Genomic DNA, 24,234 nt, shown 5'->3' on the forward strand with positions numbered 1-24,234 from the left:
CATCCTTTGCCATGTAGTGAGAAATTCTCTAGTAAAAGCTCTATTCCCCACACTGCTGAATTCTGGCTCAATTCTGTTCTGTTCTGGATGGTCTTCAGAACCAGAAGCCCAGTAGACTGTGTTGCAGTAATCCAGTCAAAGATAATTAAGATATGAGTGAGAAGAGCCAACCCAATTTAGCAGGAGGCTATAAGGAAAGGCAGGATAAATAGTACATTAAGAGACTCACAGATAATTGAAATAAAGAAGAGAGTACTGAAGAAGTTAATACCTTCTTGACACAACAGATACATGTTAACATATTAATAAAATAAACTAACATTTTTGTTTCTCTAATATTTTAAACTATTTCTTGAGAGATATTTGATTTTGAGGTTGAATTTGATGTGATTATAGTATAATTTATCATTGTTTGTTCTATTTTTTTAAAAAAATTCAACTATTCTTGATTTTGACTGTAATATATGCCAATATGGGGGCCATCAGGAAAAGAGAATATTTATAAACACAGAAATAAATACATATTGGGATTTTTTTCTGGGTGGCTTAAAACAGGGGTGTCAAACTCGCGACAACACATTGTCGTCATGTGACATATTGCAACTTTTTCCCCCTTTGCTAAACTGGGGATCGGCGTGGCCAGCACTGACGCATCCAGCCTGTGGGCCGTGAGTTTTATACACCCCTGACTTAAAAGAACAGTACATTATAAATAAATAAATAAATAAATAAATAAATAAATAAATAAATAAATAAATAAATAAATTTATTATTTCTTTCAATCACTAGCACATTTTAATACAGATAGTCATAGCTCAATGTATCCAATTATAACTGACAACTCAGTCACTAAGCATAGCAATCGTTAAGGGGACAATCATGTGACCAAGACAGGTTTATGATCTCATTTCCCCTTGGCTGCTAAAAAAAGCACTGGGGTCACTAAATGGAACACCACATGACCCTGATTTACGATTTAACTTCTGCCTTCTCTGTTAATTTTCCTTGTCTCAAGCCAGTTGTGAAGCACATGAATGGTAATCAAGTGTGAGACACTTTGATGGTCATTAATGGGAGGATTTGTCGCAAAGTTATTTTTTTACATTGTCAACACTAACTGCAACAATCGGTAAGCACGGACTACAAAAATAATGTGATTTTAAAAGAGACTGAATATATACAATCAGTGGCTTTGGATTTCATTGTGTAACAATAAAATAATTTTTTTTTATTGGATTTATCTTCACCATATTCTTTTCTGCACCTAGTTAGATTCTAATTATATTTCTTTTCATAATACTGGTACTTCATGATCAAAATATGTGAAGCACCTCACTTTTCATCTTATTGATGAAACCTCTTCAGAGGTCCCCCCCACAATCTAATTACTTTACGAGATATGCTGTGTGACTACAAGGGAAGTCTACTAACTCAAAAATATTTTGCTGCATCTCTGAGAGCCAATTGTTTAAAATGTCATACTATGCCATTCAGAAATCCCATTAGTGAAACCGAAGTACATTGTTTCACTCCACCGAGTTAGTGAAATGTTGCCAGTGAAATCTGCATTTTCTCTGCTGCGTTTCATTATGGCATTTCTGCCTTTTCCTAAGGAGACAAGGATGCTGCTGGAATGTGTGCGTTGTTTTCTTGAAAACACTTACATCACATTGGAATTAATTTTGAAACTATCACTACTTCCTTGTGGTTTTAGCACTCCAGAGCCCTCTGCCTTATTCAGTCAAAATTTAGCTCCTTTGGTCTTCCTTTTTAGTCTGTTGCCATCCTTCAGATATCTGTTGCAAATGGTACTAATTTCCAGATTCTGCTTCCCATAAACAAATTGAGTAATGATTTCATCTTTGCACAGAATACCCAAGCAATCAGAATTCCAGGATAAATTATTTTTAAAAGTTTTAGGAACAACTCGAACAATAGTATTGCAAACTATTGTCGCTGGAAATGACAAAATAGCCATATCATGTTCCCATAGTTTTGACGAGTCCAAGGGTGAAATCTAAAATTTGTTACTACCGGTTCTGTGGGTGGGGGGATAATGTGACTGGGTGGGCGTGGCCAACTTTTGTTTTTTTACTTTTAGAAGCATTTTTTCTACAACCCTAAGAGGTTGCAGAAAAAAATGCTTTTAAAAGCCTGTCATGATCAGGCAACTCAGTTGGGATCGTCAGAGGCTTTTAAAAGCATTTTTTCTACAACCTCTTGGGCCAAAGAGGTTGTAGAAAAAAAATGCTTTTAAAAGCCTCTGACGATCCCAACTGAGTTGCCTGATCATGACAGGCTTTTAAAAGCATTTTTTTCTGCAACCTCTTAGGGTTGTAGAAAAAATGCTTTTAAAAGTAAAACTTCTGACGATCCCAGCTGAGCCGCGCAATCATCAGAGGCTTTTTTTTTTTACTTTTAAAAGCATTTTTTTGACCGAAGAGGTTGTAGAAAAAAATGCTTTTAAAAGTAAAAAAAAACAGCCTCTGATGATCGCACAGCTCAGCTGGGCATGGGGGGGGCGCGCGCAGGGATTTTTGCTACTGGTTCTCCAAACCACCCACCACCATCGCTACTGGATCAGGCAATCCGGTCCGAACTGCGAGCATTTCACCCCTAGTAGAGTCACATACGAAAACAAACTTTATGTTTATGGCATTTTTTTCTCTCTGTCTGATTTCTAATATCATACATATTTCTTATGTGTTGAGCAGGACCTAAGAGAATAAACTGATAAACTTACAATATATTCCAAGAATAGAATATATGAATGAAAGTGTATTTTCCATTATACCCATCATGTTCAGCAGAACTACTTGAACTAAAATGATGAAATGCATTTTTAAAAATCTTTGTTGTTGTTTCATGCACAGATCCCAGCTGGTAGAAAAATGTTTAAAGTTCATAAACTTTTATTAAGATATAATGCTTCCCCTATTAATTTTAGAAAGCTGTAGATGTGAATTTTAGATGTTTTACAAAACTATTTGTTTTATTTATAATGCTATTTACAACACCAAGCTGTACTGTTTTCCAGCTATTAACCTGCCTTTGAGGAACAATATATTAATTTATACATTAAATCTGAATCAGATTGTGCTATGTATAAGGAGAAAAAAATCTAATTTACGGATTGCTTAAAACAACCCTACATCCTACCCTAAATCTAAAATGTTAGAAAATCTTTGTCCCATTTTTTGTGAGACTGCCCCAATGATATTAAAAAAAGAGGAATTTCTGCTTTAGCTGACTACAACAAACATAATTGTCAGCTTTCTTAACTGTCTGCTGAGTTTAATGCCTCATATTATTTTCACAAAAGTGCACATGATGCCTTTAGAGAAACATTTTTGTTGAATATCAAAAACACATAGTTTAAGGAATAAAAACTCAAATTAATGGATAGAAAAAAAATATTCTCTCACACCATAAGAGTGTTAACTTGTTTTATTTTAATTTTATGTATATATAATCACAGTGTTTGGATGTGAATGAATCTGTTTACCATATTAATTCTTTAAAAAAAATACAATCAGCAGGATTCAGAGCCACTATAAAAATTTAGTTCTTTAACACAGAGGCCTAAAAAAGTGTTCTCATGCTTGAGGTAACAGTATACTGGTAGTCTGTCCTCTTTTATGACATTGTTTGTATCATGGTAATTGAGGATACCTAGTCACTTTTGAGGAAAGTTTTCTGTCTCAGTTATGGATTGGTGGGTCTAATGCTTTATTAAAATGGAATATTAGTGTCATTTGAAATACATTCAAAATAGTATGGAGTCTTTACTTCAGATACCAAAGATTTTTAAGTAACCAAAATAACAGATATGCATTCACGATATACCTCTCCTTTCTCTCTCATAAACCTAGCTGACTATGTATTATTTATTATTCTTTTATTTTCTTCCCCTTTATACTTACAGAATGCTTAAAGTTTACAAAACTGTAAAAAGTAAAAAGTTTAATAATATAAATGAAAAAGCCTGGATATAGATTTTGAGCTTCTTTCTGGAGATGGAAGGACTGGGGATATATGCATTTCTTGAACCAGTCCATCACTTGGGAGCATCATAAGAGAACAGATCTTCTCCAATATGTCCAACAAGTGGACCTCTTATGTGTTGATATCCTTAGGAAGGTATCTCTTGCCAGTCTTAGTATCTGGCTAGGTTCAGTCAAGCTAAATCCTTAAATTATGAAGCTGCATAGGACTTTCAAAGTTTGGATGACCTTCTGTTTCCTCAAAGTAATAGTTGATAACTTGATGCTACATGGACACTAGTGTAAGGAAATTCTTTTGATGTCTGTGAATCTTTTTATCCTACCTGATTTTGTTATTGATACTTTAATTAAAAACAAATCTAGACTTTTTCTTTTCAAATAAAATGTCAGCTTCACCATTACTTTTAAAAGAATGCTTTCATGCCCCACGTGGCATTCCCAGTAAGTAAAAATATTGGGTGCTTTGTTTGGAAATATGCCCACCAGCTGAAGTGGAAAGAGTTGCTAAAGGAAGTGGCAGGGAACATCCTCAGCAATTTCTTTTCTGACAAATGGGTGCCCTGTGGCTGATCATTCAACTGTAGCAGCCATTTTATGAACAAGGAAACTCTCCCATGGAAACTTTTGGGACGGCGTCCTGCAGGTCTCAGAAGTGATTAATTAATTTAAAAATAAATGTACTCTTTTTAAAAATAATTTCTCATTTCCACCCTTTTCTTCTTTTGGGCAAGATGACAATTCAATTGCTTTTTGCTGTGCTTTTGTTGATGTTGCTTAAATAGCTTGTGAAATGAATTATTGAAGTGTTAACTCAGGAACTGGATGGAATACAATCCTCACAAAGAGTTGCTAAAAGGCAACTCTTTGATAAAATCTGTCAACGCATTAAATTTCAAACCAACAGTCTTTCAAAATTCTCCATCAAGCTTTTTGGCAGCTGAATTGGGTGGATGTCTTCTCAGCATTTCTCAGGGGATACATAAATTTTCAATTGATTTCTCAGAGGCAGGACTTTCCCTTTACTACATTAGTAACATTAATAGTGAAAAAAGAACAATGGGCTAGATAAGCATGATATTGTCCTGTAGGAACAAAACCACGGGAAGCTATAGAGATTGCAGGCTACTGGCATGATGATTGCATAAGTCTCTGGCTAAGATTGCTTATAGTTTTGTTGGCTGAAGCATTGACTTAAACAAATTTTTGTGGGGTGAATCTTTGGCCCAAATAGACATCAAAAGCTTTAGAAGAAACAAATGACAGCTAAAATGATTTATGATGCACCGAGCTCTCACCTTGTATCTATTATAGGCCTGTTCAGAGCTCAAACACAGAATCCATGACCTCGGTATGAAAAGAGACAAAATTAATATTTTATATATCCACAATAATGATCTGTCAGTCACTTTACCGTCCCTCAATATTTTTATCATCTATCTTGTGCAATAGGAGGATTTTCACACTGTCATGCTTGGATGCACTCCCAACAATGGTTACTAGGAGAACTGAATAACGTTCCACACCCAGAACGTTTATGTGTCTGTTCAGATTTCCAAGTTGGGACTTGGAAATCCAAGTAGTATGTATCAGAGGTGGGTTTCAGCAGGTTCTGACCAGTTCTAGAGAACCGGTAGTGGTTCTCTAGAATTTTGAGTAGTTCGGAGAACCGGTAGTAAAAATTCTGACTGGCCCCGCCCCCATCTATTTTCTGCCTCCCAAGTCCCATCTGATCGGGAGGAAATGGGGATTTTGCAGTAACCTTCCCCTGGAGTGAGGTAGAAATGGAGATTTTATAGTATCCTTTCCCTGCCACGCGCACCAAGCCATGCCACACCCACCAAGCCATGCCCACCAAGCTATGCCATGCCCACCAAGCCACGCCCACAGAACCGATAGTAAAAAAAATTGAAACCCACCACTGGTATATATACTGTACTTTTGAAATGCCCTATTTGTCAAACTTGGAGGGTAGAGTTAACTTCCCCTCTTATCATAAGTTACCAGACCAATATCACGACAAAAAACATTACTTTCTAAATGACCAACATTAGGAGGTTTCTAGAATGGTGTCCAAATTTTGCAAAGAGAAATTTACTCAAACTGACCATATTCTAAATATGCTTAGTTTTGCATATAAATAGATTTAATTGAATTTTTGTATTTTATATGCTTTGCTCAACCTTTTGTATTGCTTTGGTTTATGATTGTGTATTTTAATAAATACTTTTTTAAAAAATAAATCCTCATATATTCACATTCTTTGGCTACATTATAATTAATCCAAGAATGCCATAATCTATCCATTAGAATTTATACATATTTTATACATAATTCTTCTCTGAAAGGGAAGAATTTGTTAGAATTGTTATAATTTATCTAACAATTTTTCATTCATAAAATTGAATAAGAACTAGAAGAAGAAAAAATCCAAGAGTTAATTCAAGGCTTAATTAACTCAAGACTTCCTTTTTCAGATATTTTTTGGATTATTCAAAAAATGTAGAGTTTAACAGGGATATGGAAATTTGCTGCACCCAAAATGGAATTTCCATTCCTGCAATTATATGGGATGCCTATATGGGATGTATAACCAATTATAGGAAGATTTTTTTTGTTCCAATCATTGCACTCCATGTAGGAAATCTGGCATTGGATTAGTAGAGAATTGGGGGCTACATGAATTAACAATGTTTGCATAAATTTGACTAGAATTGGTTGTCAGGATTAGCTTATTCACAGGCAAACTAGATGGTTACCTATGACACCAATTTCAAGAAGGGGAAAAAGAATGTCAGGCTACCAATTGCATGATTTGTCTAGAATGCTGATGGCCAGTTGTTGGCTGCTGGGACTGATCCTGGTGCTTTACTTGCTTTATTTAACTTCCTAAAAAGTAAATAACACATGACATCACAATCTTCTGTTTATGGATTGCCTAATTCTGTAATGGTGAACCTATGGCATGCGTTGCCCCAGTTCAGCTCTGCTGCGCATGCGCCCTCACCTCCCACTGGCCAGCTGGTCTTTGGGTCTCTGCCACGCATGCGCAGGGGCAAGGCACATGCGGAGGGGTGTGGCACATGGGGGCATGGCACATGCGCGGGGCATGTGCATGCACGGGGGCATGTGCATGTGTGGGGGCGTGGCACATGTGCGGGAGTGGGGGCATGCACTGGGCATGCGTGCATTGCATTTTGGGGGTTCAGGCACACGTACACATTTGCACACACACGCACACGCTTTGGGCACTCAGTCCAGAAAAGGTTAGCCATCACTGGCCCTCTTCTGTTACCACTTAAGTTCAGTAACCAATCTGAAGTCCAGTTTGAGCCTGGGGGCATAATGATCATGTAAATATAACATTGCATAGCCATTTTGAAGCTGAATTATAAATCATTTGCATTATATAATTTTTAATAATGTATTCTAAATGATAATCCTGGTGTTAAGGCAAGTTTTTTAAATAAAATACATGCTTCTTAAAAAGGAGAAAGAAGAAACAGCAATATGATCATCACCTTTACTATGCTGTGAAATCATAGCGATTTTTATTCATATATTACAAAAATATTTTGACAAAATAATGTTAGAGAGCATCTTTTTTATCATTAATCTCATAACAATTACAAAATCTGGTGAGAAAATGAGAAAGAAAACCACCCCAATATTGTTGTTGTCATTTATAGGTGTAAGAGCTGAGAGCTGCTTTTTTTTAAAAAAAAGATACAGTGTTGGATTTTGATGGGGTAATAAAACACTGGGGCCACAGCAGAGCTTAATATAGCATTAGCAATAGCATGTAGACTTATATACCGCTTCATAGTGCTTTACAGCCCTCTCTAAGCAGTTTACAGAGTCAGCATTTTGCCCCCAACAATCTGGGTCCTCATTTTACCAACCTCGGAAGGATGGAAGGCTGAGTCAACCTTGAGCCTGGTGAGATTCGATCTGCCAAACTGCTGGCAACCGGTGATCAGCAGAACTTAACAACAGTGAAAACAATCACATTGATTATACAAAAGGAAATAATAATGAGTCAAAATTTGCTATCTGAAGAGTTGAAAAAAAATTAAGGATAAAATTTAGACACTTGTGCAAATAATATTTATAATGCACTTGGGTTTGTCTTATTCAAAATCACATAATTTCTAAAATAGTTTTGCAGAAGGGCACTTAACAAAAGGCATTAGAAATAATTTAAATATGTATATGTTTGTTTTACTTTGGTATTTTAAAATATAAAATATAAAACGGAAGAAAAAACATCCAGGTAGATCATTATTTTTATCTAACTATAAGAGACTGTCACATTAAGGCTGTTTATGAAACTTTAGCCCATGTGCCTTAGGTTTGAATTTAAAATCAACAGCATCTCAAAACAAGCAATACCACACGTAGCCATTAAAAATAATTATCAGCAACATTCAAGGAACAGATCAATTTATTCTACAGCTTGTGCAACCCACACTGAAATTCACACCGGGAGGGAGGGAGAGAGAGAGAAAGAAAGAAAAATGAAAAATGGCTTAAATCTAATTGAGTTTTGGTTCAATTGAGGTCAAAATATTTGTTTATCCTAATCTCACCCACATTTTGGAAAGGCCAACTCCCCTCCCCCCACTGATGTTTTAAATTAATTAAATTGGTGTCATTTAATTTTCCTAGACAATTTTATAATTGATGGATCCCAAGATTCTGTTAAAAACAAACAAATAAAGAAAACCCAAGCTTGATTCCATTCATTGATTGGTTGTTGTACTTGACTGAAGTAGTCAAAAGTTCTTCATTAAATTCCTTTGTCATTTGTATCATCTTCCAACTTTGAAAACACAGACTCCTAGGAGTAAGTCCCACTAAATCAGTTAGCTTACTTTTTAGTTCAGATGTAGAATTTGTGTGAATATGTGTGTGTGTGAGTGTGTGAGAGAGAGACTTTGTGTTTATAAGCATGTGAAAAAATAAAAATAAAATTTTCAAAAGTATGTTTTCAATATGTGGACCATTATACCTCAAGAATGTTGGGAAGATGGTTCTTTGTTGACAAATGATCCCAGATCTTTTATAAGGTAAAACACAGAATGCTGAATTCTGTGTCAACTATGTCTGAAATTTTCACGAGTAAATATTACTCTCTCTTTAATATTATGATTTGTCCTGGAGAAAACAACATAAACAACCATCAGCTCGCACATTTTAGAACAGGCTGAATGTTGCATTTTTTAAAAAATGAATGGAACATGTTTTTGACTTTTCTGAAAAGATACGAAGTCGTGTGAAACAGAAATGGTTTAACTTATTTTAACACACTTGAGAAAGAATAATATTTTTATGCATTCAGAAGAATCAGGTTTTCTTGCTTTTCCTGATACCCTTCTCCCTATATTTTCAGAATATAAACATCCCAGTTTTATTGTGGACACATATTTTATTAAGGAGTGCTTTTCAGAGGAGCAATCCTTGACTTATGACCACTACTACCTAATAAATGTTTGAAATTAGGATGGACCTCCCCAGAGGAACTTATGATCTTTGGAGTAAATCATAAGTACTCCAAAGTTTGGGGCTACAATGGCTGTGCATACCTCTCTGTTCACGCGATCACATTTTTGACACTTTGGCAACTGGTTTATCATTATGGTTGTTTCTAGCATCCCACAGTTTGTGACTTTTTTGCCAGTTTCCAATGCTTACTTGCAGTTTCTAGCAAAAAAAAAAAAAAGGTAATTGGGGAAAATGGTTTCGCTTAATGACTGCTTTGTTTGCTTAACAACTACTGTAAAATAGTTAAAACTTCAAATCTGGTTATGTGATGCCTGTCAGCTTTGGAAGCCATATTAGGCTGGAAGCTTCCATGCCGCCACCTTCTCATGTGTGGGAAAGTAGGAGGGGGGATTTAGTAGAGGGGTTGTTGGTAGACATAATAGCATTCTTCCTGTCAGTCAAGGTCAGGGCGATCCGGCATCTGGAGAAGGACTGGTCGGAGTGCTGAGTCGAGATGGGACGGACGTTGATTGGAGCATGTGATCGACTGAGGAGTGTGGGGATGGTTTTGGGGGTTTTGATTTACTGAGGGAAAACCTGGACCTTTCAGATTCGGGTTTTCCCAGATGTGCCAGTTTATCTATTCTAGTAGAGAGAACTTTGGAAAATGCTTGCTTCCGCGTTTTTACTTGGAGTTGGGGTTTTCTGGAATGCTGACATTGCCTTCACTTGTGACCTTAATGACTTACTATCTCCCCCACCCAGCCTATCAGAATATTCTAAATCTGCAATTTTACAAATAAATATCCGGATGGCAATCAAACAGGATGTCTGATTTTGAATAATATATGAATCAGTATTTATTTTTTCCATACATTATCAGTAAACTGCTTAAACTCTATGATGATTGGCATATGATTTGCCTGATTTGTCCTTTCGAACTATGTATTATGACTTCGTTGATCATTCTTGCAACGGCTAATGAATGAAATGTTTGCTGTATTGGGAACCAAGCTGTTCACAAGGTCTGCTAAGGAAATGTAACATCCATATAAACAAGTCTTCTTCAACTTAGGGATCTGTGGAAATTTTGGTCAGGAATTTTTGTAGTCCAATACCTCTAACACAGCAGGATCAAAAGGGGGGGGTAATGAAGAAATGATCAGACTACTTTAAAAGAAGTAAATTAATAAAATGATGATAGTTATAGGACAGAATTACTAAATAAATTGAATTGCACTCTAATCCTTCAAGCCTTAATGACCGTATTTTTCGGAATATAAGACGCACCTTCCCCCCCAAAAAAGAGGGTGAAAATCTGGATGCGTCTTATACTCCGAATGTAGCCCTGCCCAGCTTCTCAAATGGAGGTTTCAGAGGCTGAAAAAACCATCAGATGCGAAGCTTCAGAAAAGAAGCCCCCAAACAGAGCTTCAGAGGCTTTTTTTCTGAAGCTCTGTTTTGGAGGCTTTCAGAGGCAGGAAAAAAAGCAAGGCACAGAGCTCACAACCAACGAACCTGTTGCTAAAATTCACCTCTGGGAACAGCTGATTGGGGGTATTCCGGGAGGCCGATCCACCTGCCAATCAGCTTTTTCTTATTTCCCTCCCCAAAAACTAAGGTGCGTCTTATACTCCGAGAAATATGGTAGGTAGTTCACATGTTTAAGCAGAGAATAAGAGTAAACAATAATTTGTAAATTTGAATGTCAAAGGAAAATATAGTAAGGAGTACTGAAAAACAGTAGCAACAACTAATTGAACTGGAATATGCAAAAGGAGATAGAGGAAAGGCAGAACAAATTAGCACTAGTCTTATTCTTTATCTGCTTCTTTGAGTAATCACAGTTTCCATTTTAATTTTAAAGAAAAACGTATTTCTAACTGTGCTGGCTGCATAGGAAAGATTTAAAATCTCTGGAAAAGGAAAACATGGGGGGAAAATGTCAATTTTCAAATAATTATTTCTATGCCATATTATTTAGTCTTAGATGAAACATCTTTTACATTTGAAGATAACATAAAATATACCTGTAGAATAAAAGAAACATGTCTATTAGTAATTATTGTCCATACTTATCTTAAGGCAATTAGTTAAATTATCCTGTCTCATTCAGAAGCATGTGAAAATAATTTAGCTTCTTTCTACTGACTCAGAAAATAGTAGAGTATGAAAGTCCCTTGGCTTCAAACTACAACTGGTAATAGACAATAATAGGTAATTTAAACAATCCATAAAACCATGACCCTAAAACCTCCAAGTTGGAATATCCACAGCATTATGCTGTTTTATTGGTTGAATGATGGAGTTAATATTTTGCAAGGACCAAAATGCCAGTTCAATAAATACATTATTTTATCTTGTTCTTTTTATAGTTATATATATATATATTTATATATATATAAAAAACACATATATTTTACAGACCCCATAGCAGTATGGGAAATAAAGATCCTTCTACAAAAAGAAGATGTTAAGTTAATATACAAAATAAAGCTTTAGTGTTTTTTAAAAAACCATCTGGGCAAGAAAGTCTTATACCAGTTAGTAGTGCTAGCACTTCTTTGCTTGAAAGGCCCAGGTAAAGCAAGGAATTGAGAAGATATATCATCAGGTGAATGTTATCTGTTTTCCCTTTTTGGATATTGCACTTCAAAGATCTTCTTTTGTCAGGAAGGATTCAGTAGATCCAAAAGAACAGAAGCCATTGCTGTGAAGACAGAGACAATGAAAAGTGATGCTATGGTGCTTTCAAGGGCACAACTTTTGAGATGATGGTGGAATGCAAGGTCTGGGTGTGGCTGTTGATCCACCTGGTTTGAGAACCAAATAGATGGGTTGACAGAGATGAGTCCATCCGTCATCCTGATATTGGAAGGCATGGTGGTTGTGCTACAAAAGAACACATGAAGAAGATATTATTCATTTAATTCTATTCATGTGAATTGGAAAAAGTAACTACTATTTCAGATATGCATTCCATTTTGATTAAAAAGTGGTGCAGAGTCAAATAAAATAAAGAGTACCAATAAAGGAGAATATTTGTAGCTCAGGGTTGAAATGAGGGGTCCTTGGTACTCTTTGAGCTTGCTTGTTTTCTTGAAGATGTTTCATTATCCTAACTAGGTAACATCATCAGTGCTAATGATGATGTTACCTAGTAGGGTAATGAAATGTCTGCAAGAAAACAAGCAAGCTCAGAGAGCACATCAAGGACACCTCAAAATAAAGAGTTTCATTAACCTTTTGAAGAAAAAAAAATGACCACACATAATTACCTTGTTCCTCATAGTTGTCCCATAAAAGGGGTGATATAAGAAATGACTTTTTTTATGTTTAAGATAGAAATAAACAATACGTTCTACTGTGGTAATGGAAAAAAATCATCCTTTAGTTGAACTCAACTCCTGCTGACTGAGGCAGTTTTCTGGCAACAGTGGGTAGTTTTTGTGCTGCTTCTTCCAGCAGCTTTGTCTGCCTTCCTGATCTTATCTACAGATCTGGTTTTGTAGTGGTTCAAATCAAGTCCATCTATGTTCTAATCAGATGTTGCTTAGTTGTTTTTGAGACCAATGAAGCTCTGCTAGATTCTGCCTTCTGTTGGCATGAAATAATCTTCATTGGCACTTCATTTGCAATCATGGTAGTCTCAGTTTTTTAATTCCACAAATAAAGTCTTTAACAATCTTTAATAGCAGTTGCTGTATCCTGGCAGTGTTTATTTGAATAATATTCCCTTCCCCTCACCAAATAAACCTGTATGTTAAACTATAAGAGGGACACAGGAAAGAGTTGAAGAATGCATTTGGGAGAAAATTCAGAGTAAAAAGATAAATTAAGAAACAAAATAGAGCAAAAGGCTTAGAGTTTTCTCATTTGCAAATTCATCTGAAACTTATGTAGTTACGGTTAGGACATTGACTACTTGGCATTTCCAATGGAAAGTAGATTGGTTTTAAATTTTACCCAAGAAAATACCTAGTTTTTTCCTAGCGCAGTTCGCAAGCTTTTCAAACTTCTGGTGATATCTAAAACTATCATATGGGGTCACTAACATTATTATTTTTGAGATAGATGAAAAAGACCCCACACCTTTCAGTAGACAATAGGTCATTCTTACTGCAACAACATTTTTTGCTGAGTGATCCCCGCCCCCCCCGCTTAGCTAGATTATGAAAATACCATATATTTGAAAGATAGTCTCCACTGAGGAAAAACTAGTGCTTAGATTTACTGTTTCAGACAACTGCAGAGGGGTGAATGCCTTGAAAAATCTAATAACCTTTGAAGCATGTGCTTGGAATGATTATTCCATCTCCAATCTAATGAATTAAAGATGTGAGAGGGATTTTTTTTTTTAATTTGGCAACAAGAATTTCATTCTTATTAAAAACAGTCTGTCAGGAAATGATAGATCATTCATTCTTTGTAATAAAAAGCAAAACTATTCTGAAGTTGCTACAATTGCTCAGGGTGATGGGGCTGAAAAATATTGTGGATTTTCATGAAGTGCCTGTGTGGTCCTCAGACAACATAGGATAACATAACTCTCCCTTTTGCCCTCTTTCCTACCTCCCAAAAATGCTTTGATTCTTTTTGTAACATTTTGGAAACATCTCTTCACAATACCATATACCATGTCTTATTACCAGTCTTCTGAAGAATCAACCCCGTTTTTCATCCAAGTCTCTGTTTTGAGAGTAAACTCTTTCTGTATATATGATTTAATTTGCCAATTTTTCTCAGCTAGACAAGGCAGAAGGAATTCTGGATCGGCACAAAGTCTGGACAGTTAAGACTGTCATACAAAAAGTCTAAGTGCATTCCCTAACTGACTGACATCTCTGAGAGGCCCCAGACTGGGCAAGTCTCATCTCTAAGAAGAGACAAAAGCTATTTCAGTATGAAGTTATTTAAGGCTAGTTAATTAATATGAAGCTAAATGACTATATTTGGAAACCAAGTTGTAACAGGAGTTCTGTTCACTGATGTTTTATCTTTCTCTTATGTGGGAGTTAAGGAGTATTTGGCTGTCTTAGCTGTGCATATTCTATATTATTATCTTTTTGCAACAGCATAAAGCATGAGGTAAAAAGCAAATTTGATAGAAAGCCAATTCTGAAGAGCACATTCCCTTCTTGTCCATTGCTCAGAAGAGGTGTTTAAATGGGACAGACCTTGAAGAAACAGTGTATTCTTCTCCTCTTAGATTATTAGGAATTATTAGCATTCCAAATAACCTAAGAGACTTGACCTCAACCACGAATCTTATAACCACATTTGGTGCAGCTGAACTTTCCTACTCTTAGGGTTAACCCCACCCTTTACCATTTGAAAGAATAACAGAGAAGAATAGGAAATGAGTCCATGATTAGATAAGCAGGTAGTAAGACAAACAGAAAACGATGAGCCTTTATTCCTTGAAAAAAATGGCACTGAACATTTTGAACCTGAACCCACATATTTACTAGCTGTACAGAAGAAATAATTTTATTAGATGTAACCTAATCAAAAATTTATAGAACTGAATCTTTGCTGTATCACTGTTGAGGGTGCAAAAGACCTGTCTCCTTTGCCTGTGTTTTACTTCTTTACTGTGGTTACCTAACTTGCAAAATCAGAGTAGGTTTAGAAGACACAGCTATCAAAAGCTAAATAATTACTTATATTTCTTAAACCAGAACAAACAAAAGAAACCTGAGCTACATCTAGAAAGTGGCTCAATTAAAGTATAAACATAGCTTCAAACTAAGGGCGAACTCTCAAGTCTCCTAGTCAATGGTTGCAAATCTCTTCAATCTTGTTTGAGGTCCAGATTACTGAAATTACTGAATTAATTACAGTAATTAAAATTACTGAAACAAATATTATCTGCACCCTTAAAATTATATGAAGAACAATTACATAGCAGATAATTCAAGAAAGAATGAAAACCTTTCTAATAGCCATTATTATAGGTAACAATCTTCAATAAAATTGCCATGTTGATGTTATCTGCTAGGAAAATAGGATTCCTCCAGCTTTTCCCTACAAACACAACTACCGTGTTTCCCTGAAAATAAGACCCTGACAACAACAAAATCACAGTAAAGAGATTTATATCTTGTTTTACATCTAGCAAATGAAACGTGACAATATAGGAAACATAAATGGAGTAATTTCTTTTTATAAATTAAATGATCCATCAGAATTTCTGGTAACAAATGGTCTTCTGCAGTCTGCTTGCCACCTACCATTTGTCATCATCACTGATAAACATGCACATGGATCTTATAGGGTAGGGATGTCAAACTCATGTTGTCACGGCAGCATCACGTGACGTATAGGGACTTTTTCCCCCTTCACTAAAGCGGGCGTGGGCGTGGCCAGTGTGTGACGTGTGCCACAGGACGGGAGTTTGATAGTCCTATTATAGAGGGTATGTTATATTATGTTCTTTTGGGGAACATAGCATAGCATAGCATAGCATAGCATAGCATAGCATAGCATAGCATAGCATAGCATAGCATAGCATAGCATAGCATAGCATAGCATAACATAACCATCGAATAAAGATGTCATTTGCCAACATCTAAGAAAATTATATGTTCCTAAACATTCACACAACTTAGGGCATTTTGCAGGCCAACACAATCAACAGCTCATAGAAGAGAAGGAAAAGATGTATTTGTAAAGGTTTGCTCAATTTATTTAGTCTGCAACAAAGAATAATGAAAATGCACTATGTTGACCTATTTCAGGAAAAAAAATCTTGTTTCACTGTAAAAATTAACAACTTAATTAAAAGCAAAATTTTCACCAATTAGTTCCACCACCACCACCAACAAAAATGTTATTCAAAATGTGAAAGGCAGAAAATCTGTAGAAGAGAGAAACCTGTATTTTACTAGCAACTAGATTTCAAACCATATGAAACTAAAGGGCAGCTGACTCCTGTCACCTGCCATGTGTGCATTCAATCCCTTGTATTTCAAAACTACAGCAAGAAACGCATTACTGCAGTGGGTTGGGCAAGCAACTTGGGAGGGATCAGAAAAATTTATCAAGATTACACAGGCCAAATGGCAGTGTCATCAAAGCTCAGCTTAAGCTTTGTTCTTTATTTTGTCTGCCAAAGCCCACAGCAGGCAGTTGTGGCCTTGAAAATTTTGAAAATTCCTAAGTTGTATAGATCAAAATTTAGATTTTAAAATGCTGATTTATTGCCCATTTATAACTGAAATAATATCATTAATTTTATTCATTGGAAGAGTTTTTCACACACATTCGTTTAGAAAAAGCTCCAATAGTAGGAAAGGTGTAAGGAAAGAGAACAGGACAACTAATAGGAAGGTGGATGGGCTCAGTTATAGGACTGTATGACTGCAACTTTGTTGCTTGTATCCTTACGATTTATATTGATTGTTTCCTAATATGATTTGATTGCTTATTTGTACCCTATGACTCTCATTAAGTGTTTTAACTTATGATTCTTGACGAATATATCTTTTCTTTTATGTACACTGAGAGCATATGCACCGACCAATTCCTTGTGTGTCCAATCACACTTGGCCAATAAAGAATTCTGTTCTATTCTATTCTATTCTATTCTATTCTATTCTATTCTATTCTATTCTATTCTATTCTATTCTATTCTATTCTATTCTATTCTATTCTATTCTATTCTATTCTATTCTCACTGAAGGACCAAGTTAGGGACAGATTGTTGTGGAGAACATTTATTTGTGTGGTTACTAAGATCTGATGGCACACAATCACTTACTCACTCACTCACTCAATCAATCAATCAATCAATTTGGCACCATGCAACTTATTTCACATTAGTTGCAAATCCAGTTGCCATGCTTGCAAGAGACTTGATAGCCCCAAAGGATGAAGCATTGTAGTGAAATATATGAAGCTGTTCTCCATGTCTTGAAAGAGTAGAGGCCCCATTCTTTTAATCATCTTTTCTCCTTGTTGGTAGAGACAAGATGCAACCTTCTGAAGCGCCATGCTTTAAACCCTGTAAAAACCCTACTACTGAAATTTAAACATATGTTGTAACTCATTGTATCTATTTCACATAATTATGAGTTCTGTGTTGCTTTTCTTTTCCCCATTGTATACTGATTTCCTTTCTGGAAAATGTGAACCAGTTTTAAATTAATTATGTTTGAACTATAAGGCTACTAATATGTAAACAGACCAGAGTCCTCCTCCCACAATTATTCATGATTTTGGGAACTTGTAAAAAAGATTTTCTAAGAGGGATAAAGCACTTTTTGAATTCAAAGTCATAAATAAATTATTGGGATAGTAAAAGAAAGGAATGAAGTTATCTAAGTATGGCTGGGAAGGTCAGGCTTTTAGTATACAATACTAATGGAGAAAGGATGGAATTTCATGAAGGTCACTTTAGGACAACTGACTGTTTCCTCATTTTTCCAATTCCTAAACTTTCATAGGAATCTTTACTAACTGAATAGAGGCAATATTTTAACACAAGAAGTATAGGGTAATTCAGAATTGGAACAAAAACTAAAATCAGACTGAGCAAATTGCTTATTTGGGAGATAAATAAAGGGGGAAAAAATCTACTGGCATGATTTTTTTTTTGACTGAGATTTTTACGGAGACCTCGCAATTCAAACAGTGGCTTCTTCTCTTAAAAGTTTTGTTTAGAAGATTTAATTAATATATTTGGCATGCCTTTACTATTAACGTAAGGCAAAAAAAAAAAATCTCAAGGAAAAGCCATCCATGGAAAGAAAGATTTAGACATTGTCAATTTATGCTCTTCCATTATTTTACCTGCATGTTTTATCTTCATTTATCATATCTATCAGGAAACTAAGGGCTCCCAAGAGCAGCTGCTGTACCACTCGCACAGGTACAGCCTCATGAGCTTGGGCAGGATAGTGCTGATACAACTGAAATGTAGATATGATCATTTTCCAGTAGTTGATTGATCTGCATGGTGTTTAGCCAGATGACAATGAACACATATATGTACATGTAATTTACAGAGTGCTCACAAGATTACATAATCAAACTTGACTACGTTGAGGGTGTAATTCCTCTTTTGCTCACATCATTGTGTTTTTTTAAAACATGCCTGAATAAAGCAATGGTAAGTGGTGGCTCAGTGGTTAAGATGCTGAGCTTGTTGATTGAAAGGTCAGCAGTTCAGCGGTTCGAATCCCTAGTGCTGCGTAATGGGGTGAGCTCCCGTTACTTGTCCCAGCTTCTGCCAACCTAGCAGTTCGAAAGCACGTAAAAAATGCAAGTAGAAAAATAGGGACCACCTTTGGTGGGAAGGCAATAGCATTCTGTGCGCCCTTGGTGTTTAGTCATGTCAGCCACATGACCACGGAGACATCTTCGGTCAGCGCTGGCTCTTCAGGTTTGAAACAGAGATGAGCACCGCCCCCTAGAATCGGGAACAACTAGCATATATTGCGAGGGGAACCTTTACCTTTACCTTTACCTTTAAATCATTTCCACAGTGTTGACAACGCAACTACATGGATGTGACCACGAAGTTACCAAGAGTCAACCTTGACCTGAAGAAGACCGTCTAGTTATGATGCAATAACTAGAATGGTAAGGTAATCATTTATTTTATAAAAGGCTCATCCAGTCTTTCATAACATTGCTACTCTTCTCTCTCATGAGAAGTGTTGCACTCACATTGGAATATGAGCCATATCTTCTCTACGGCTTTTAAATAATGGAGAAATGGTTCTATCCATTCATGTGGATTCCATTACATATGATCTGGGACTCCTTGAGAAATTTTGAAACAGGGCTCTACATCAGTAGTACAACTTCCTACTGATTTCTGGTAAGAAAACCAAATTCTATTCTTTTGGGAAGGCATAATCTATTTTAAAGGCCAAAAAAAAAAAAGCCCCTTTGCCAAAGTTACAGGCATCTCAAGTGATGTACCATCTTTTTTCACGATGTCGCTATGTCACCGTGGACTCTGGATTCCCCAAATATAAGGAAAACATTTGTAAACCTTTGACAGAATAAAAATGTCCATGCCCTTCTCTGAAGCCCTTGATCTAAAGCAAGCTAAAACAAGCACACCCCATTTGCAACTGGAGCTGCACCTTTCCCACCTTGTACTTCTTTCAGGTTACAGTGTATCTTGCACAATTATACTATGAGAACTGAGAAATGTATGGAGCATATATACTGAGCCGAAATGTTCAAGAGATGAGTAAGTTTCAATATAACATCCAAAACTTCTGGCATGTCACTGGGCAATCATATCCAAAAATAATCTGAAGACCTTTCTTTGTGCCCAATCCTGTGCAGTCATTCATTCTGTAGAGGTGAGGGCTCAAAGGGTATTTAGGGAAAGGAAACATATGCAAATTTCAGCATCTCTCTGCTCCCAACAGCTCTAAGGTTCTTTCCTTATTGAGCATGAAGAACTGAAGGGCTGATAAATAAGCATGATTAGATGAAATAGTGAATCAACTTTGGTATGATTGAAAATGCTGATGAGGCAGAGCTCCTGAAAACAGGGAAGTTTGCAAGTATAGAAGACTAGTCTTAATTAGGTTTTGTCGTTTCCCCACCGATGACATAATGTTTTGAATTAAAACTTAATTTAATGAACCTGATGCAGAACTAGGGCAGTTTATTTTAAATAAATTAACACATGCACATATATATACCTCCCCATTCCTCTTTGATAGAAACCCCACGCTCCGTGGCTCTTTGGGGAAGCGAGAGTACACAAAAGCAGCACACTTCATGAGTTCACAAGAGCAAAATTCACCTTACAGGATCAACTTAGTATAATTAAATATTCATCATGACAGACAGTTCTGCTTTGTATCACTGCACTGTCTAAAAAGGAAGGGCAAAATGTCTGAAATTCTAGCACAATTGATAAGAGCTACTATTTCTGACTACAATTAGTGCAGTTTATTGCAGATGCTTTTAATCACTCCTTGTACATGTATTACATCTCTCTCTCTCTCTCCCTCCCTTCCTCCCTCCCTCCCTTTCTTTCCCTCTCTCTCCCCCTTTCTTCCTCCCTCTCTCTCTCTCTCCCACTTCGTTTCCCTTGCCCCCCTTCTCTCCCTCTCTCTGTGTCTGTGCAAATGTTTAGGCTAAAAGACCTGCCAAAGCACTTTGATAGTTAGCATTGATGTTTTCCTTTGGTATTGAGTATCTATTGTTCACATACTACAAAAATGTCATTTTTTGCATTCTTATCCTTTCAAGTGGAGAGCATACATGCTGGCAAGGAAAGAAAACTTTGCTCCTCAGACTTAAGAAACAGAAGTACAAAAATAAAGCCTTCAGCTTTATAGGAAGCTAGGGACAGACATCAATTATTATTTACCCTCACAGGTAAATAATACTTATAAACAGATTTATAATTGAGAGTTCTTATGCTCTGTTTATTGTCTTCTTTTCCTGATTTTACACTTAAAGCAATGAAGATTATAAGAAGCGGTTGAGAATGAACTGAATCTAAAAACAATTTATATTTGTAGAGTTTCTTTCAGATTTTATATCCCTGTCATGAATTAAGGAGATTAATTTACAAGAGTTTTCCATGTGGACCTAAGGACTCTTGTCCTTTCAAAGCAGCACAGATGACAGGGTTACTGGAAATAAGCACAGGATACTTACCCTTCTTCTATCCGAACCCAGAGATCATTGAATTTCCTTTGGCGGTGGATTTTATATTGTTTCTTGTGCCAGTTTTTCTGCCGTCCAAATTCTTCTAGCTGGCTGATGCTGTCTGGTAGCAGAAGGTGTGGAGGAAGGCTATCTTCTTCATTGGCATGAGGAGATGCTGAAGATGAAGACAACTGTATACGCTCAATGACAACGGAGGCAGCTGTTGCAGAGGAAGGGTGATATCGGCTTGCCTTGGGGCTGCAAAATAAACAGATTTATCAAGAGATGATGTGTGAAATGGGATAGAGAAATTCAGATATTAAACACAACCCCTGTTCTTCTGAGGTCTCTTAGCTTTATTGCATCAAAGATATGTATACCACATAGCTTTATTGTATCAAAGACACTTATACCATGCATTTTCCTCCTTACTGTACCTATAATCAACATAGATACATATTAATTCAAAGTTTAAAAGACCACAGAAGAGGCAGTGCATTCATCCAAGGAAATGTGGACAGATAATGATGCTTGAAATGTTCACGTACAGTGGCAATGATAAAGGCAAATAGTCACACTTGAAAACTTTACTGTCAGTTGGTGTTCTACATGTACCCCAAAGGAGTAAAGCTTTCATTAATCAAGACTCCCATCCTAGCACAATATAAGTATGTACATTGTATTAATAAGTATTTTAATATTCTAAGTTGCTTTATGAGATTAAAAAACATACTTAAGCATACAGGTTGTCCTTGACTTACAACCATTCATTTAGTGACAGTTCGAACTTACAAAGGCACTCAAAAAAGTGACAATTGTTTCACTTACAACTATGACATGAGATCAAAATTTGGGCAGTTGGCAACCACCCTGTATGTATGACAGCTGCAGTGTCCTGGGTTCATGTGACCATTATTTGTGACTTTTCCAGCTATCTTCTGAGAAACAAAGTCAATAGGAGATGTCAGATTCGCTTAACGACCACAGGAGTCACTTAACTGAAGAATTAAGAATCAGTTAAGAATTATTAAAACAACTTGTAAAATTGGACATGACTCATTTAATAACCACCATTTAGCAACCAGAATTCTGGACTCAACTGACCAGAACTAACTTAATACATTAGAGAGGGCCCAGAGGTATTTTACAAGAAGAGTACTCAACTCCTCTGCTCGCAATAAAATTCCTTATACCACCAGGCTTGAAATTTTAGGCCTGGATAACCTTGAACTATGCCATCGACATTCCGACCTAAGCTTAGTACACAAGATTATCTACCATAACGTCCTACCTGTTAATGACTACTTTAACGTCAAGTGCAATAACACAAGGGCTATCTATAGATACAAACTAAATGTAATCCGCTCTAAACTTGATTGCAGAAAATATGACTTCAGCAATAGAGTAGTGAATGTCTGGAACACTCTACCTGATCCTGTTAGTTGTTAGTTTCCCTAACCCCCATACCTTTTACCTTAAACTGTCTACCGTGGACCTTACACGTTTCTTAAGAGGTCCCTAAGGGGCGTGCATAAGCGCACTAGTGTGCCTACCATTCCTGTCCTACTGTCCCCATTTGTATGTACTCATTTTATGTGTTTATGGCTATGTTTTGCTTATATATATCCATTTATTTGTGCCATTTTTTCATGTGCCCATGTCTATGTCTATACTGATACTTGTTTCCTTGTACTTGTTGATAAATAAATAAATAAATATAAACTTGATGACTACTAGGAATGAGTTCTTTCCCCACTTACATTCAAATATCCACAGTATGTGTGTGTGTGTGTGTGTGTGTGTGTGTGTGTGTGTGTGTGTATATATATATATATATATATATATGTATATATATATATATGTATGTATATATATATATGTATGTGTATATATATATGTATGTGTATATATATATGTAGGTCTTTGGTTATTCGGGTCTTCTCCCACGTAAAATTGGAAGTGTCTTGGCGACGTTTCGACGAAGTCTCATTCGTCATCTTCAGGCTGGTGTTCTCGGAAGATGACAAATGAGACTTCGTCGAAACGTCGCCAAGACACTTCCAATTTTACGTGGGAGAAGACCCGAATAACCAAAGACCTACATACAAAACCTACCCGCGAAAACCTGAGAAAATATATATATATATATATATATATATATATATATATATATATATATATATATATATATATATATATATATATATATATATATATATATATATATATATATGCCATACGCTACATAAAAATAAATCCACAGTATAAGTATTGTATTTATACAATAAATAATGAACTCAAGATACTATTTAGAAACCATTATCTTCCATAGATCCTAGGCCACTTGCAGCATTCCCTGATAGGGATATATTTTTTATTTTAACAGCAAGATTTTGTTCTCTTTTTAAAAAAGAGAGTGCAGTTTATATGGATTAAACTCAGGAATTCTTTTTATTGCCATAAACTCACACTCCCAAAAGTGTTATTTTGAGACTATGTGTATACATAGGAATTTCTTTTCAACATAATTTGACACAAATTGGGAATTGCATGGGCTTCTAATGATATGGCTAGGCAGCTTCTACACAAGATACATTCTTGAACTTGAATAGGACTGCCCCTTTTCATCAGATGTTTTTATAGATTTGAATGGATGGATATCTATATCTATATCTATATCTATATCTATATCTATATCTATATCTATATCTATATCTATATCTATATCTATATCTATATCTATCTATATATGTTTTCTGAGGTTTTCGCAGGTATTTGTATGTAGGTCTTTGGTTATTCGGGTTTTCTCCCGCGTAAAATTTTACGCGGGAGAAAATCCGAATAACCAAAGACATACATACATACATACATACATACATACATACATACATACACACACATACATACATATACATACATACATACATACATACATACATACATACATACGTTTAGATAAAGGACTTTGAAGAAGCAGGATTGATGCTTTTGAATTTTGGTGCTGGAGAATACCACAATAGACAAGAAAACAAATAAATCAATCACTGAACAACTCAACCCAGAGTTCTAATTATGCCAAGACCTAGTTCTCTAGCGAAGACTGTAATATTAACAAAGG

At 35.9% G+C, this 24,234-nt stretch overlaps 1 protein-coding gene across 1 annotated transcript in view; it reads right to left on the bottom strand.

Annotated features, from left to right (window-relative positions):
• Positions 1-7,510: 7,510 nt before the first annotated feature.
• TRABD2B (TraB domain containing 2B) overlaps positions 7,511-24,234 on the bottom strand; it is a 248,560-nt gene continuing 231,836 nt past the window's right edge. Inside the window, exons 6-7 of the mRNA XM_060689906.2 lie at positions 21,126-21,374; positions 7,511-12,377 (exon numbers count right to left, since the gene is read on the bottom strand). Coding sequence (XP_060545889.2) covers positions 12,155-12,377; positions 21,126-21,374 — 472 coding nt within the window. The 3' untranslated portion in view covers positions 7,511-12,154. The remainder of the gene's footprint in view (positions 12,378-21,125; positions 21,375-24,234) is intronic.

The sequence above is a fragment of the Pantherophis guttatus genome, chromosome 3 (genome assembly GCF_059756535.1).
Source record: "Pantherophis guttatus breed Tessera chromosome 3, ASM5975653v1, whole genome shotgun sequence".
NCBI classification, from domain to species: Eukaryota; Metazoa; Chordata; class Lepidosauria; order Squamata; family Colubridae; genus Pantherophis; species Pantherophis guttatus.